The sequence below is a fragment of the Panthera uncia genome (assembly GCF_023721935.1).
Source record: "Panthera uncia isolate 11264 chromosome C1 unlocalized genomic scaffold, Puncia_PCG_1.0 HiC_scaffold_4, whole genome shotgun sequence".
Lineage (NCBI taxonomy): Eukaryota > Metazoa > Chordata > Mammalia > Carnivora > Felidae > Panthera > Panthera uncia.
This window is the reverse complement of record NW_026057585.1, coordinates 11,436,466-11,453,135: the sequence shown is the minus strand read 5'-3', so window position 1 is coordinate 11,453,135 and position 16,670 is coordinate 11,436,466. Positions and strand designations below refer to the sequence as shown.

The 16,670-nt window shown below is 47.4% G+C and overlaps 1 protein-coding gene across 3 annotated transcripts; it reads left to right on the top strand.

The window, feature by feature from the left end:
- The first annotated feature begins 1,136 nt into the window (after positions 1–1,136).
- On the top strand, positions 1,137–14,046 carry CC1H1orf162 (chromosome C1 C1orf162 homolog). 3 transcript variants are annotated; one of them, XM_049616580.1, is made up of 8 exons: positions 1,137–1,220; positions 2,934–3,053; positions 3,227–3,274; positions 4,451–4,511; positions 4,664–4,857; positions 4,997–5,091; positions 5,357–5,424; positions 5,591–14,046. In XM_049616580.1, exons 3-8 carry the CDS (start codon positions 3,264–3,266, stop codon positions 5,750–5,752), a joined length of 591 nt encoding a protein of 196 aa, XP_049472537.1. In that variant the 5' UTR covers positions 1,137–1,220; positions 2,934–3,053; positions 3,227–3,263; the 3' UTR covers positions 5,753–14,046. The 3 variants fall into 3 exon arrangements, with proteins under 3 accessions (XP_049472537.1, XP_049472539.1, XP_049472538.1); XM_049616581.1 differs by lacking the exon at positions 1,137–1,220 and adding an exon at positions 1,233–1,726; XM_049616582.1 differs by lacking the exon at positions 4,664–4,857.
- The last annotated feature ends 2,624 nt before the right edge of the window (positions 14,047–16,670 follow it).

The window sequence follows — 16,670 nt, the reverse complement described above, 5'->3', positions numbered from 1 at the left end:
GACCAGAACCTCGGCGGTGTTCTTAGAAATTGCCATGCTCCAAATTTCTTAAATATCTGTGAATTCATAATAGTACATCTTTCATAACTTCCATTTTGGATAATATTTCTAGATCCTTATGTTTATTTTTCTAAATTCATCTTCCCTCTACTTTTTACTACCCCTTTTAAGAGGCAGAGAGTACTTTAGGGGTGCCTAGGTGGCTCAGTTGGTTGAGCATCCGACTTTGGCTTAGGTCATGATCTCTCAGTTCATAGGTTCAAGCCCCACGTCGGGCTCTGTGCTGACAGCTCAGAGCCTGGAGCCTGTTCCAGAATCTGTGCCTCTCTCTCTGTCTCTGCCCCTCCCCCACTTGTGCTCTCTCTCAAAAATAAACATTAAAAAATGTAAAAAAAAATAAGAGGCAGGGTACTTTATTAACATTATGTTATGAATGCATGTTTATAAAGGAATAATTCGTGGGGTGCCTGGATGGCTCAGTTGGTTAAGCATCTGACTCTTGGTTTCCACTCAGGTCATGGTCTCACGATTTGTGAGTTCCAGCCCTGCATCTGGCTCCGCGCTGACAGTGCAGAGCCTGCTTGGGATCCTTTCTCTCTCCCTCTCTCTCTGCCCCTTCCCGCTTGTGCTCTCTCTCTCTCTCTCTCAAAATAAAAAAGTGAACTTTAAAAAGAAATAAATGATTCGTCTTCCCTTTAAAGGGATCGCCATAACTGTCAACACATTTCATGTGTGCCCAGCCAGCCGGCCCTTCACCCTTGATAGTGCTCTCCGTTTCTCCTTATCGACCTCATCTTTCTGGTTAGAACAAATGAGATTTTAAGATGCTTGGTGGCAGCGATAATATCATCCTGCTGTGACCTCCACCTTATCTAGCATGGTGGTTACATACATAAGAAACACTTCATTAGAAATAAACTTGTCTTAATCCCCTACATTCTGGTGTTCGTGTGTCAAAAGATACAAAAGAAGCTGTTTATGGGATTCAAAAATATATGCTCTTATAAAAAACAATTAAAAGTTTATATATATATATAGTGTTGGCCTCAAAGAGGAAGTCTGCCCTCAGGTTCAGATAAGATCTTTGCGACATACAGCCTGATGGCGGCAATAGCAGTAATCGTTTCGTCATTTCTGAAAAGTAGTACTAAGTCACGGAAACAAATGAAAAGTTCAGTCTTACACGATTGGCGTCTTGTGACCGGACTTTTTCTTAGAAGGTAATGCCTTTACTCCCATGCTTTTAATCTAGATGAAATAATCATTCACCAAAAGAAAATGTCATCTAATTTTTAGTGGTTGCTATCCTTTTTTTTTTTTTTTTCTGTTTAATTTTATTTGGTGGGGGAAGGGTTGTATTTTGAGTAGCTGCAGTTAGTTGGTAGAATTTGTGGCAATCAGTAAGATTCTTCCCCGGGGGAAAATGTGGGAAAGTAGATAGCTGTTTCTATTTTAATTTATGCTCTGTCAAATGTTTGTTTGGAGTGTTGTTTTCAAATGGAAATGTGTTTCCTGCTTTTCTTGGCCTGGATCTGTAAGTAGTTATTTCCCCGCGGCACTGTGTGTGAGGGTTTTGTCTTTCAGGGTGGGGTGGCCCAAAATATTTTAAAGGTGGCAACAGGGACATTTCTTTGTGGATGGTGGTAAATTGAGAGCCATTCAAGTGAAGATTAAGATTTTACAGAATCCTACGGATCCGGATCCTCTCCCTCTCATCTCCCCAGTGGTAAGGTTCAGTATAAATCCCTAGGGGATCAGAGTCTTTTTAGGGCAGACACATATTTCAATATTTCAAAAATACTCTGTACTAAATATTTTATGGTGCTCTACAAAAAGCACTGTTGACTTTTAAATTAGAAGAGGAGCAACAAATGCTAGAAAAATTGTTATCACCGGTGATTCTGCTGTAATAGTGGGCTTCCTATATCTCGTGTCTCAGAATTCTCACCAAATTTTCCTGTCGGCACTTTTCTTATTATCCTAGGTTACGTTATTTGGCCAATTGTAAGGCACTTAATGTTGCTGTTGCGGTTGTAACTGGTACATGGCGATGAGGTATCCTTCTCCCGACCCTCCCCATGTTCAAGGACTTGGAAATTCATTCATTTTTGAAAGCTGAACAATTAAACACAAATAATTGATGACATTTGTTGTCTAAATACATGATCTTAAAGTACACCAGGTATAAGGAGAGCCAAAAATTCTTGTCAGGGCATGTCTCAATATGAAGTAGAACTGTGGTCTTCTAAAATTGTTTTATTATTTTATATAAAGAAAAGTGGAAACCATTTTTATCAGCGAAGAAACTGGTTAAGCACACTATAGTACATAGCTGTAGCAGAAAGGCCTATCACCACTAAAAATGCTTATGGAGAGTTTTGAGTGGCATGGGAGGGATGTTTATGATTAAAAAAAAACTTAGTAAAAATAACAAAAAAGGAGACATGAAGAAGGCTCAACCAGATTTTAGGCAAATGCATGGAAGTATAACTAAAAAGAATACACTAAAATATTAATAATTGGTAGTGGGATTTGGGGTTATTTTACTCTGCTGCTTTTAGGTACTTTATCTTTTTAGTACAAATAAATAAAAGAGAAAATACAGAAAGTTTCACATAACAAGCAGAACCATAGCCTAGATAAGGACACTGACACACTTGGAAAGACAATATGTGGACAGAATAAAAGCTCTGATACAGCCTAGAGGAAGGACCTTGAAGAAAAAAATGGGTCCAAGCTTACCCAGCACCGCCAGGGAGGAGTAAGGCAAATACATCAGACCTATATGACGTTCAGTCTTAAAGTCATGCTTTCATCTTCTCCCATACTTAGTTCGATTCAATGTTTACCAAGAAAAACTGGTTTTAACGGACTTTCTTATATGTTCTGTTAGAACACACTAGTGACACAACATGTTCCTTATGTCGTTTCAGTGTCTACATCAGTCTCCTGTGAGTTACTTGCTTGTGAGTCAGTTCTGGACCAATCAGCCTATTCTTGGCGCTCCGCTAAGATTAATTCCGGACGTGCAAAGCTGAGGACTAGTTGCTGAGGTGTGGTAACCATACCATATGAAGTCTGTGACCCCTGGCCTCACCAGAACACCCACCCTGACTTGCCTCTCTCTCATTGCTACCGCTCTGATATTAAAATCACACTCTCAGAGTTTGCCCCTTTGTTGCCTTTCCTTTCCAGGCTTTCTAAGAGGAATCTTTTTTATTCTCAGGGGAAGACGGCATGGGAGGAGGTCATTCCAAACCTGAATGCAACAACGGTAAGTCCAGGGCAGGAAGCATTACCTGCCCCACTGCTGAGTTAATCTGGACTGGCATCACCACCATCAATTTTACCTTGATGCAGAATCTAATGACAGGAAGAGAGAAAAGGGGAACCAGAGAGAACAATCTGGTCCTCCCAATTTGAGTAAAGCATGTCTCTGTGCTCAGTACCAGACGGGCTGGATAGTTTATGGCAATACACTTCCCTTCTCTTCCTGGTCCCCTATTTATGGTGCAGGCATTAACACCCTGCCCTGTCGCTGCCTTTGGCTAGTCACTGTTAAAAGCTGCCCTGCAAACAAAGGAACAAACTAAAATAGGTAGCAGTTTACAAGGCCAAGTTCCCCAAAACATTGGGAAATGCTAGTTCTGGGTTTTGCTTTTGGTTCTCTACTCCCTGGCCTTGAGATTGTTGGCTTAAGTCCCAGGGAGCATATCTCCTAGGGGTCCTATTAAATCTTTGAGGGGCCACAGGAGAGGTTTGTTTGTTTGTTTGTCAAAGGGACACATGGGACTACAAAAACGCTAGGCTTCTCTTTCATTGGTTTAGCTGATGGGGTTTTTTGTTTGTTTTTTTAATGTTTATTTTTGAGAGAGAGAAGGAGAGACAGCATGAGTGGCAGAGGGGCAGAGAGAGAGGGAGACAGAATCTGAAGCAGGCTCCAGGCTCCGAGCTGTCAGCACAGAGCCTGACGCGGGGCTCGAACTCACAAACTGTGAGTCATGACCAGAAGTCGGAGGCTTAACCAACTGAGCCACCCAGGTGCCCCTAAGCTGATTGTTTTTTAAGTTCCAACTCTAATTTTCACATGAAAGGATCGAGGATCTAGGAAACACTGTTCTCTTCTTTTTTTTTTTTAAATGTTTATTTATTTTTGAGAGACAGGGAGAGAACATCAGCAGGGGAGGGGCAGAGAGATAGGGAGACACAGAATCCCAAGCAGGCTCTGCGCTCAGCCGGACGGACGCGGGGCTCGAACTCCTGAACTGTGAGATCGTGACCTGAGCTGAAACCAAAAGTCGGACACTTAAGCCGCTCAGGCACCCCTCCCCTATTGCAGAGTGTAGCACCCCCAGCATTTATCTCCACGGGTTGCTTGCATAGGGAGGGGCGCCTGGGGACATTCATGAGACGGGACAGGGACACTAATCCCCTTTCTGTTCTCTCACAGACGAACAAAACACCAACACAGTAGCCCCAACACCTCCGTTCTCCTTCTGGGAGCGCACCAAGTAAGTGCTCCGCCCATTTCGTCTGGAACCCCAAGGCCCCGGATTTTGCGTTGCCAGCTTGGGAGGGTGACTTAGGAGGAACTTAGGAGGGCGGTCTGGGGAAAAGGGACCAGAAACAGCTGAAGAACTGAACTGGTTTTTTTTATTTTCAGAGTGTGGTTCTTAACCCTAGGTTGCCCAGGGAGGGGAGATCCCTCAAGAGATCCATGAATCCCCTCGGCGGATACATGAAATCTGCTCTGGGGGGGGTACCTATGAAGATTTCAGGGAGGGAAGAGAGCCCACAGTTTTCACTGAGGCCTCAAATAGTTCTGGAACCCAAAAGCAAAATGCTGAAAAGCAGTGGGTAAGAGTGAAAGTCACCTAACCAACATGGCAGCTATTGCAGGGATTTATGCACGGGTGGGAAAGAGGACCTTCTGGCCTCTGGCAAAGGCCTTCGGAAGGTCCAGTGGTCCGTCTCCTCCCTTTCTTTGCCAAAACAGCATACAGTATTTGCTCTTGGCCTTTTTTGCCGGGGTCCTGATCACGCTGCTGCTGTTGGCCCTTATCTTCTTCGTCATAAAGAGCTACAGGAAACGTAAGTGGTCTCTGAGAGACGGCACGGCTCTCACTGCCCAGCCGTTGAGAACAGACGTGGCTCTGAGGGGGGAGTAGAACCCAGGGAGCTCACCCTGTCTGCACACTGAGGACCTGAATCCCCAAACTTCTCCACCTGCCCTCCCACCCTCCACGCTTCCCACCTCCAACACCCAGCCTTCACCCCAGCCTGCAGGGAAAGCCTTCCCATTCTTCCAGACCCCATTGCTGAGACTTGTCCCTCTCTTTCCTGGCACCTGAGGCAGGTCACTCTAGTCCCTGCGCCCTGGATCCTCCCTTTGATCCTCACTCTGGCCAAGATCCTCCGGCCAAGGTAAGATGACCACGTTGTTTCCGGGACCCTGGGCAAGTGCATCTTGGAAGGGTTCTTCTGATCTCTTTGGTCCTCTGTGACCACAGCTTCCAAATGGCTTCTAAAGAGACACCTTCCTCCAAATCCAACTCACTCACTCCTCTGCCTCCTCCTCCTTCCTCTGCAGCTTTCATCCCCAGAGGAAGCACTCACCTATGCTAGCATGACTTTCCAAATCGCAGAAGAAAAGAATCATTACCTGACCGAGAAACATTCTGCAGGCTTGGATCCGGTTGTCTACTCTCAGATCAAAGTGACAAACTCACCCGACCTTTCCAGTGAGGCTTGACGCCAGTCCCTCTTATCTCAGCTCTGTCTTTATATAATCACTTTCCCTTTGGACAAATTTGGGACCACAGCCTGACCAGACTACAGTGGAGTTGTTGGGGTGTGATCTGGCCATGTTAGCCAGCATGTTTGAAGACCAAGGGCCCATCTTTCCCTTGGCCTGAGAAAAGATTGCTGGCCCAGCCGCTTGAACGGACAGTCTGATAGCCCCTCAAGGGCTGAGACTGCCTTGCTCGTCCCCTTTCAATGAGTGTGGTAGTACAGAGCTCATGGCACAAAGAGTGTTCACTCGGGGCCGCTGATCAGTTTGGGAGAAGTCAACCAACTGGGCAAGTTAGCAAGAATTACAAATAAAAGCAAACCCCCTGCAAAGCCGGCCCCTCCTGCATCATGCATTTGTCTGTCCTCGTCACCTCCAAAGACGCAGAGCTCATGCACAGCCAGAAGCCTAACAGAGGTGACGGGACTCTAGATCAAGTTCAGGATTGATTGGGGCACAGGTCTCAAGCTCTGCACCAACTAGCTGCATTCTTTTGGGTAAGTGTGTGAAACTTTTTTTTTTTTTTTGATTTTTTAAAATGTTTATTTTTGAAAGGGAGAGAGACAGAGCGTGAGCAGGGGAGGGGCAGAGAGAGAGGGAGACACAGAATCCGAAGCAGGTTCCAAGCTCCGAGCTATTGGCACAGAGCCCGACCTGGGGCTCGAACTCATGAACCCTGAGATCATGACCTGAGCCCATGTCGGATGCTTAACGGACTGAGCCGCCCAAGTGCCCCAAGTGTGTTGTTAAACTTTTCAAAGCTTCAACTGCTTCATCTTGAAAACAGAATAATACTTACCTCTTAGTGTGAGAATAAGTGAGATGGCATCTACTTAGGTACTTCATACGTTCCAGTTTTACATAAATACAAAGTCCCTGTTGTGTAAAGTGCTATTCAAACCACCTTCTTGCTATAGCATAAAAGATATGCCAAGCAATATTACATGGAACTAAGGATAAAATGTTAACTCCCCTAAATCCTAATGGATAATCCCATATATAATCCCAGTAAAAATACCAATAAGATTATTTTTCACTCAGTGAGGTTCCTGTATAGATAATAAACAAGAAAGTAAATCCAGGAAAATCTATACAAAGAAGCAAATAAAGGTAATCTGGGAAGGCTAGTCCTCACAGCTAACTAAAAGTATTATTTTATCAAGCATGACGGACTAAAACATGTTCCTGGTTCATGAATAAACAAATGGGATAGAGTAAAAAGACCATAAAAAGATCAAAATCCATGAAGAAATTTAGAGTATGACAAAGATAGCATATCCAGTCATTTGGGGGAAATTGGTTAATTCATAAACGGTGTTTAGACAGGTAGGTAGCCATATGGATGAAAGTAAGACCAGAATCCACACCTCCCTTCTTAAATCATAATAAACTCAAGATACATCAAAAATTTAACTGTAAAAACATTATAAAAGTATTAGAAGAGGGGCGCCTAGGTGGCTTGGTCGTTTGAGGGTCCGACTCTTGATTTCAGCTCAGGACATGATCTCATGGTTCGTGGGCTCCGTGCTAACCGTGTGGAGGCTGCTTAGGATTCTCTCTCTCCCTCTCTTTGCTCCTCCCCTGCTCGCACACAGGTGCACGCTCTCTCTCTCTCTCAAAATAAATAAACATTTAAAAAAATTAAAGTAATAAATAAAAAATTTTAAAGTACTAGAAGAATATATAGGAGAATTTTTAAAACATAGTGGTGCATGCCTCAAATGTATGACCTGGAGCCAGTAAACCAGAAAAGACTGATTAACTGGGCTTACAAAATACTATTCAAAATGCCAAGCTTGGAAAATATTTGCAAAGCACCTTATAGCCAAAAGGCTAATTTTCTTAATATATTAAGAGCTCCGGAATATATTAGGGCTCCTAATATATTAAGTCAACAGGGAAGAAATCAGCAACTCAGGAGAAAATAGAAGACCAAGGATAGGTCTGTTGGTCACAGAAAAGGAAATGTAGTGGCTTGTTTAAACATATGAAGAGGTACGCAAGTTTACTCGTAATGAGAGAAACAGTAGTTAAAACTACAATTAGATCTTTTCTGTCAGTGACGTTGGCGACCTTCAGAAAGTTTGCTAACAAACAGCTTGGGCAGGACTGTGGAGACCCAAGGCACACATACAATTGCTACGGAGGCAATTTGGCAAGAGCTGGTGACATTTTAAAATCTGCTGCTGCGAAGCGGGTGATGGGCATTGAGCAGGGCACCTGTTGGGATGAGCACCGGGTGTTGTATGGAAACCAATCTGACAACAAATTTTATATTAAAAAAAAATCTATTGCTGCGAACACATCCTATGGAAAGTCGCCTATGTAGTTGAAATTGCAGTTCATAAGATCGCCTAACACTTAGCAAGGCTTGTTATACTCGAAGTGTATTCTAAGTGTTTGGCACGTGTTCATGGAAGCCTCACAAAACACTAGGAGGTGACAGTTTTACTGTTCCCATTTTAGAACAGAAAGGGAGGCTCCGAGAGGCTCAGTAACTTGCCCGAGTTCACACTGCTAAGTAAGTAGGGGCGCTGAGGCTCACACCTACAGAGGCTGGCTCCGGAGTTTGCCCGTTTTTCCATTATCATCAATGATCTGAAATAGTGAGAGCTGGAGAAAACCCTCAGTGTCTGTTGAAGAGGGGACTGGCTAACGGAGTACAACGTAGCCATTAAAAAGAAGGAAGCCACTCTATGTTTGAAGAAAAAAAAGATTTCCAAGTTATGTTAGATGAAAAGTACCAGCTGCAGAACAGAATTCTGAATACACTCTATTCATGTCCAGTAGAGAACATGTGTGTGTGTGTGTGTGTGTGTGTGTGTATGCACATGTGTGCCTGCACGGGTGCGCACCTGTATTTGTGCACATCTAGTCTCTGAAAGAAAACACCATGAACTGGTCTTAGTGATTGCTCCCCTGGGAGCTTGATAACTGAGGGACCGAGGGGTAAGGGTGGGAGGAGGTATTGTCCCTTAAAAGCCTTTCGGTACCTTTTTTTTTTTTTTAAATGTTTTTATTTATTTTTGAGAGAGACAGAGACAGAGACAGAGCATGAGCAGGGGAGGGGCAGAGAGAGGGAGACACAGAAGCCGAAGCAGACTCCAGGCTCCGAGCTTTCAGCACAGAGCCTGATGTGGGGCTTAAACCTTTGAACCTCGAGATCATGCCCTGAGCCGAAGTCGGACGCTTAACCGACTGAGCCACCCAGGTGGCCGATCCTTTCTGTGACTTTTGAAGTTCTTCATTTACCTTGATGAGGATCTTCAGGGGACCTGATACCCAGTGCTCCTGTCTCCACCTGAATTCTGAACCAACTGAGAAACAAGAGGACTCAGCAGAGAAAGAACAAAGTACCACCTTTATTACAAACGTAGTGCTGGAGAACACAGAGAAAGTGTGTCGTCAGAGAATTGGGCAAGTCCCCTCCCCTCCCCACATCCCAACCAGTGGCTCAGCTGCCCCCAGGAGTTGCAGAAGAGATCATGTGCTCTTTGAAAGCTGCACCCAGACTTTCCCTTGCCGGTTAAAAAAGGAAGAGGAAGGGGCGCCTGGGTGGCTAGGTCAGTTAAGCGTCCGGCTTCGGCTCAGGTCATGATCTCGCGGTTTGTGGGTTGGAGCCCCGTGTCAGGCTCTGTGCTGACAGCTCAGAGCCTGGAGTCTGCTTTGGATTCTGTGTTTCCCCCTCTCTCCCCCCTGCCCCCGCTCATTCTCTGTCTCTCTCTATCTCTCAAGAATAAATAAACTTAAAAAATTAAAAGAAAAAAAGAAGAGGAAGGGCAGAGCGGGTACACCCAGCGTCCCACCCATAGACTCACGTCAGATAGGTCACTTCTTCTCTGTTGGGGTATCATTGAGGAGTGTTACCCTAATGGAGTTCAGTCTGCAGCAAAGGAAGCAAGAATGGGAGGCAAGCAGCCTCCACAAATCTCTTTTAAAAAAACATTAGGTAAGGGGTGCCTGGGGGGCTCAGTCAGTTAAGCATCTGACCCTTGGTTTTGGCTCAGGTCATGATCTACGTTTCATGAGCTTGAGCCCTGCATCAGGCTCTGCACTGACATTGCAGAGCCTGCTTGGGATTGTCTCTCTCTCCCTCTCTCTCTGCCCCTCCCTTGCTCTCTTTCTCTCTCTTAAATAAGCTTTAAAAAATACATTAGGTAATATTGTAAGAAACTGAGGTAGGAAAATTAACATTCAAAGAAATCAATTTAGCCAATGTCTCGCATCTAGTAAGCGGCAGAGCAACATTTATTTTATTTTATTTAAAAAAAAATTTTTTTTTACCGTTTATTTATTTTTGAGACAGAGAGAGACATAGCATGAACGGGGGAGGGGCAGAGAAAGAGGGAGACACAGAATCGGAAACAGGCTCTGAGCCATCAGCCCAGAGCCTGACGCAGGGCTCGAACTCACGGACTGTGAGATCGTGACCTGAGCCGAGGTCGGACGCTTAACTGACTGAGCCACCCAGGTGCCCCGCAGAGCAACATTTAAATCCAAGTCTTCCAACTTCCGATTCCTGACATCTTGCCTGCACGCCAAGCTGGCCCACCCAGAGCAGATAGAATGGCAGAGAAACTAGCAAGGGAAAGTCAGGTGACCTAATTGAGAGCGTGTGCATTCTGAGATGGAGCAGTGGCTCCTGAGAGCTGGATTTTTTAAAATAAGCGTTCATTTTTTAAAAAAATTTTTTTTAACGTTTTATTTATTTTTGAGACAGAGAGAGACAGAGCATGAACGGGGGAGGGGCAGAGAGAGAGGGAGACACAGAATCGGAAGCAGGCTCCAGGCTCCGAGCCATCAGCCCAGAGCCCGACGCGGGGCTCGAACCCGCAGACTGCGAGATCGTGACCTGAGCTGAAGCCGGACGCTTAACCGACTGAGCCACCCAGGTGCCCCTAAAATAAGTGTTTATTTATTTTTAAGAAAGAGAGAGAGGGAGGGGCAGAGAGCAAGGGAGACAGAGGATCTGAAGCAGGCTCCACGCTGTCAGCGTATAGAGCCTGATTCGGGGCTCGAACGAACAAACCACGAAGTCGAACGCTTCACCTGAGCCACCCTAGCATCCACTGACAGCTGGATTTTGAGAAGGCAGTGGAAGAGTGGGCCCAGTTTGGGAGCAAACAAACCGAGGAGAAAGACGGTTTGGGGACGAGTCTTGTGCAGAGGCCACAGCACAGCAGAGTGGCCAGCCCCGGGAGGGCAGTCGAGGCCCTTCTGTCGTTGGCTGTGGGGAGCACCTCAGGGAGGTCTCTCTAGCTGTCACCCATTCCCAGACTCGGGGCTGACAGCAAACAATTCTACAGACCTGTGAAGCTAGAAGCCACCTCAGCTTTCCAGTCAAGAGCCAGTGCTTTTTACATGGCTCCAAGGGGAGGAGTAAGCATTGTCCCAGGGCCACCCACTTGGACATGAAGTATCACATTAATTGCTCTTGCTTTTTTCTTGAAGCTTCCCCATTCTTAGTAGCAGAGCCATACGTTTACAAAGTTTTGGGTTTTGTCTCCCTGTCGTGAAAACTGGTGTGCACCGGGTCTTGCTGGATGAAATGAGCCATTAAGTAATTGACCAGAGATTCAAAAGGTCAGTGCCAGGGACGGGAGGGAAAAAAAGGCTCTAGAACCCTGGTTCATGGAATCAGAGCCAACCTGTAGGATTCTCAGGGAAATGGCTCTCCAGATTCATAAGTATACATCTTCCAAGAATAGCGATAGATGTCTTCATCTGTCACGGAAGATTGATGCCTGCTGTCTTGCCTCGTGCAGTAAGAGGCCCCATGGGTCCCAGACTGGATTGCTATTTGTAGAATCGGCAGGCTTGTGCTTGAACATGGCCACGGAGGAGGGCCTGGAGTTGTTTTGTAGATGAGGGAAAAGGCAACGCTTTTGCCACTATTTGCTCTGAGACTCTGGGAGGGAGGGGGTCTGGCCACAAGGACACAGGGAGGATGGCAGGAAACGGATGGTCCCCACACCCCTGCCCCTTCCCATCGGGCTTCTGGGTAGCGTTGAGTTCCCCACCGACAGAGGGGTTTGGGTGGAAGACACCGTGAAAGCCTGGATCTAAATGTGCGGGGCACGTGCAGAATCGTGGCACGAGCCATTCTCCCTGCCCCCGCCCCACACTGACCTCAGAACTGCTGATTACCCTGAGCGCTGACACTGGCCGGCACCCTACTGCAAGATACCAGAAGAGCGGGGTTTTTATGAGGGCAGCAGAGGCGGTGATGGGGAGCCCCTGGGAACCCCCTGAAATTGTAGGAAAAGACTTTATATGGGGAGAGAAGGTGCAGACGTGCAGGTGTTGCTGAGAGCTTAGGTAATTCTGCCGTTAATGACGGTATAGCTTCACTTGCACCCACGGCTGCCAATGCCTTGGTCTTGATTTGTGTTTCCTGGTTTGACCGAATATTTCACCCACCACGCCTCGGCTTCTCACCGGTCAAGGGCAGCATCTGTTTAGTCTGGTGGCGGTTTCCCACAGAGGACCACCTTTTCACCAAGAAGATCTGAGAAATGCTGATTTCGCCTCATGGGGGTAGGACAGGGTGTAATACCAATGTAGAAGCAGATATTGCAATGTCATAGTTTAAACTTTCCCAGAAATCCATTTCCAGTGATATCCCAGGAGACGTTAGTCATGCCTCAGAGTTTATTCAACACCAGTGAGGAGTTCATGGGTGAACCAATAAAACACAAGGGATCTCCTGATCCCCTGACCAAGATGCTGCCCTCTCTTCACCTGGCAGCTAGCCGAGGGTGTGGAAACTAAGATCTTGAGATGTTGTTGACCACGGGGGCAGCCTTGCTCCTGCATGGCCTAGCACAGCTCCCGTGGCTAATACTGTTCTTACCTAGCTGCAAGCCAGCGCCGGCAACCTGGGGGGGGGGGGGGGTGGGGGGTTGGCCTTCGGAACACCTGAGAGATCACAATCCATCCCCAAGGTGTGGGCCAGTCGTCATGGTGACTCTGGCAGCATCACTTTATTTATAAACTAAATGAAAGAGATCTTCAGTCATGTCTGTTCAGGACGAGCCATTTTCTTTGGAGCCAGGACACCAGGAGGAGGGCTTCAAAGAGTCGTCTATTTTGTGGGGAATAGACAAAGGAAATGGAGTTGAGATGTGTTGCCTACCTCTGCCGAGTGGTTTCTGCCACAGAAGTTGCAAACTCTCTCCTGGTGGCTTTACGGGGCCTAAACACCAAAGTATGTCTTCAGGGAAGAAATCAGCTGTCATTGCTTCAAAGCCCATTGGTCAGTCAGTAGGGATGCTTGGCACATGGGGCCTGCATTCACCTCCCACCGAGCTTCAGTGATATAATGCAACCGGACCCCTTCAAAGCCCAGGAACGTCAAAGCCAGAAGGGCCCTTGATTCCAGCTTCCATGTTTCAACTGGCTGAGTGTGAGGAAGCAGGCTGGGGCTAAAACAGGTTGCACCACCCCTGGCTACAAGGGAAGGGGGTTGGATTCCGCTGCCTCAACTTCCACGACACCATGTGCTTCTCCCATACCGTCCTTATGCTAGCGGACACATTTTTCATCTGTGTGATAGTTTGTCTTCCTCCCACTCTACCTTATAAGTGCCATGAAGACAGATGCTATGTCTTTCGCTCATCTTTGTATCCCCAGCATCTAGCACGGTCCTTGTGCTTGAAAGAATGAATGAATGTATGAATTAAAAGCTCGTGGGGAGTATGAGAATGGAGTCCTCAATCGCTAGAGAAGAAAACAGGCCCAGAGAAACGACAAGTTACCCAAGATCATGCCTTAAGGCGGTGACGTTGTCTGTCTTAGCAAAAAACCTAGAATACAATTGGGTCCCGAAGGGAACAGTCTTGGGTAGAACTGAGAAAGATGTTGTCTTGTCTATATTCTTCACCTCCGTGGTTCCCAAAGCTCTAAGAGGACAAAATGGAGCCATGGCTTTGATTTCTTAGGGCTCCTGCTCCACCTGGGGCCACGTTATCACAGAGAGACTAGGAGACCTCACAGCCTTAACTGTGACTCTCAGATTCCTCTGGCGTTACCCTTGTACTTCCGTAGCAGGTGTTGCCACACATGCATGTGTGTGCGTGTGCGCGCCTGTGTTTTCCATCATTCTCTGAAATGTTTTTCTGCACTTCCACACCCACAGGAGGGGGGAGTCTATTTTGTACCTATGCCTACAGTCTCTCCACTGCCCAAGGTACTTCTGTGTCTTCTGAGCATAAACCTAAAGAAAATTAAAATAAAGAAACCCTACTGGCCAAGCAGTGGCACTTGTATACGATGTTCTTTCTAGCCTGTGTCCACTTGAGGGGTTAGCAGAACCACCCCACGGTTGCCTTAAGAATTTTGGTTTTTCTGATGCTGCCCCAAAGGAAAGGTGCCCAGATCCACACAGTTCCTGCTGAACAAACTTCCTGTTCTCTGTCTAGGAAGGGAGATCCCTCAGTCAGGTGGCTGTGGGGCGCAGGGCCCAGGAAGAGCCAAGGAAGGAACTTACCAGAGGTGTGGGGATCACAGAAGGAGCTTGACTGGTTCTCTGGCTTCTAGCTGGGCCTTTACCTGTAATTGCCCAAGGGCAGGAGACACAAAGCTTAAGGGCTATTCCTCCCTTGGCTTAAGACTACAGTTGAGGCCATGGGCCTGTCCTCTTCTGCTCCTGACCCTTTTCAAGGAGACTTTTCTATGCTTACCCAGTGGCCCCAGAGGTCCTTTGGTAAGTCCCTCCAGATGAACAAAAAGTTTCAAAGAGTAAGGCTGCCTCCCAAAGCTTGTGTGCTGGGGGGCAGGTGGCCCTCGCACACACTGGGACACGTGGTGTGACCATCTCCGGGCCTCCCTCCTCCCTAGTCTACACATACCTCCACTTACCAAGGCTACTGTGTCCTCTCTGCGACCTCTCACAGGGCCTTTGTCACCATGAAGCAGAATCTACCCCTGTCTATGGGCTGACTGCATTGGCCTCCATGGGTCCAGGCAACAGATGAGGGGCACGTTCACTCGTGTGAAAGTTGTTCCTTGGCCCTTTCATTTTCCTTAATCCCCACCCCGAATGGCCACTTACCCCTTCTATTCCTCTGGCTTCTCCGCCTTTTGGACAAGTGACTAATTATAGAGATTATCCCCAAGCCTGTGATCAGTATGCAGATTATGAGAATGGACATCCTGGAAGGAATTGCAGACAGACTTCATGTCGACTGAAAAGAAACCACCTTTCATTTCCGTGCTCAGGATCCCCATTCCTGGGATCTGTCCCTCTGCCCTGCCCGCACCCCACCTAGTCCCAGTAGCTCCTGGCCACCAAGTGCCTTCAGAGTGCCCGTGTTCTCCAGCCCACGCCTGTTTGGACCCGGGCTGGTGGTCTGACCAAGCGGGGCTGAGCCCTTGCCTCAGAAACTAACATGGACCCAGAGCAGGAGGATCCAGTGTTCAGACTGGATGGCCTCTTGAACAGGGGAGACATAAACTCCGGAGCTAGAAGTGGCTGCAACGAAACAGAAAAGGGCAGTGCAGAGAGAGAGAGAGAGGAAGCAAACACACATGAGAGCAGTGGATCAGAGACAGAGACAAAGTCCCAAAGACATTCCGGACTATTGCTGAGGGTGCCATGTCTCACCCTTCATGCATGCAACATTGCTCTCCCCTTAGGGTAGATCCTCCTTTTCAATTAACATCATGAGAGGGCATTTTTGCTATTTACGTTCAAGAGTCCTAAACTATATTGTTCTGAAAGAAACCACGTGGTCACATTGAAGCTACACAGTTCAGGTGGAGAACAAGAACCAACGACATGCAGCTAAAGAGCAGCAGGTGCAAATCAGTTGCCACGCTGTGTTATCCTCGCCTGCCTCCCCCCCAACCCCCCAACACCGGTCTGTCCTCCCCAAGGTCCGACTCACCTGGAGGGATTGGCCTTGTGAGCCACATTGGAAGCCCTGCAGCTCCGGTTCCTGTCGCCTGATCGGTCTGCAGCAGAAAGGACTGGTTGGGGGTCAAGTGAGGCCAGCCCCAGGCCTGCCCTTTGCCTTCGGCATCTCCGCGTCTCTGCCCATCATTCAATCCCCAGAGAACGAGTGCTCTGGGCAACTCTGCTGGGTCGAGCAGAGGCACGGGGCATAGCTGTATAAATGCGCCCTGCACAGGACACAGGCTGGAGGGAACAGGTAGGAGCTGAAATCCAGCCCACCCTCTGCTGGCCAAGCCATATGCCCTGCCACTGGGCTCCAGGCACCTCGAGGAAGGGTCACCTTTCCAGAGGTGCACCAAAGCCCTGTGTGGACTAGATGTGGCCCATGGTTAGAGAGTCCCAGGCTGAAGGCTATGATACCAGAGGCACAAGAGGGCCAGTCCAATCCTTAAGGAACGGATGGATAGGTGGCATCATTGCCACACTGTGCTCGTGGCAGCCACTGAAACCCAATGGGGGAAGTTCTGCCATGGCCCACCCACACTGCCGTCTCTGGCAAATCTCATTGGGGAGGGGCAGGGGTCTTTGTTTCACTGAAACTAAGGAGCACATTTAGGCGAGGCCGCTTTCATCCCGAGCCTAAAACAGTGCAGTAGAAACATTTTAGGTGTGAAGGATGCCACACATTCAATAAGATGCTTCCTAAACAAATTACTAGTTGGTCAAGTGTGAGCAAGATTCTCTAGCCCCAGGAGGCTTCCTATAGCTTCCCTTAAGTCCTCGGTTTGTTTTCCTACTGGCATTGTGTTCTGGATTATGATAGAAAGGCATCCCTTCTAGAAATGGAAACACTGAGAAGCCACAGAAGGAAAAAGAGGAAGGCTGGTACTTTCCATAAGCTCTTTGCCTGAGCAGAGGCTTTCTGATTTAAAAAGAGGTTTTCAGCATTGGACAGAAGAATTTGGGTGAGCATCTGGAGAGCTG

Coding starts and splice junctions, on each gene's coding strand:
- CC1H1orf162 (XM_049616580.1), top strand. Junction 4,512..4,663: donor TCCTTCTGGGAGCGCACCAA/GTAAGTGCTCCG, acceptor TTTTATTTTCAG/AGTGTGGTTCTTAACCCTAG. Junction 5,425..5,590: donor GCCAAGATCCTCCGGCCAAG/GTAAGATGACCA, acceptor CTTCCTCTGCAG/CTTTCATCCCCAGAGGAAGC.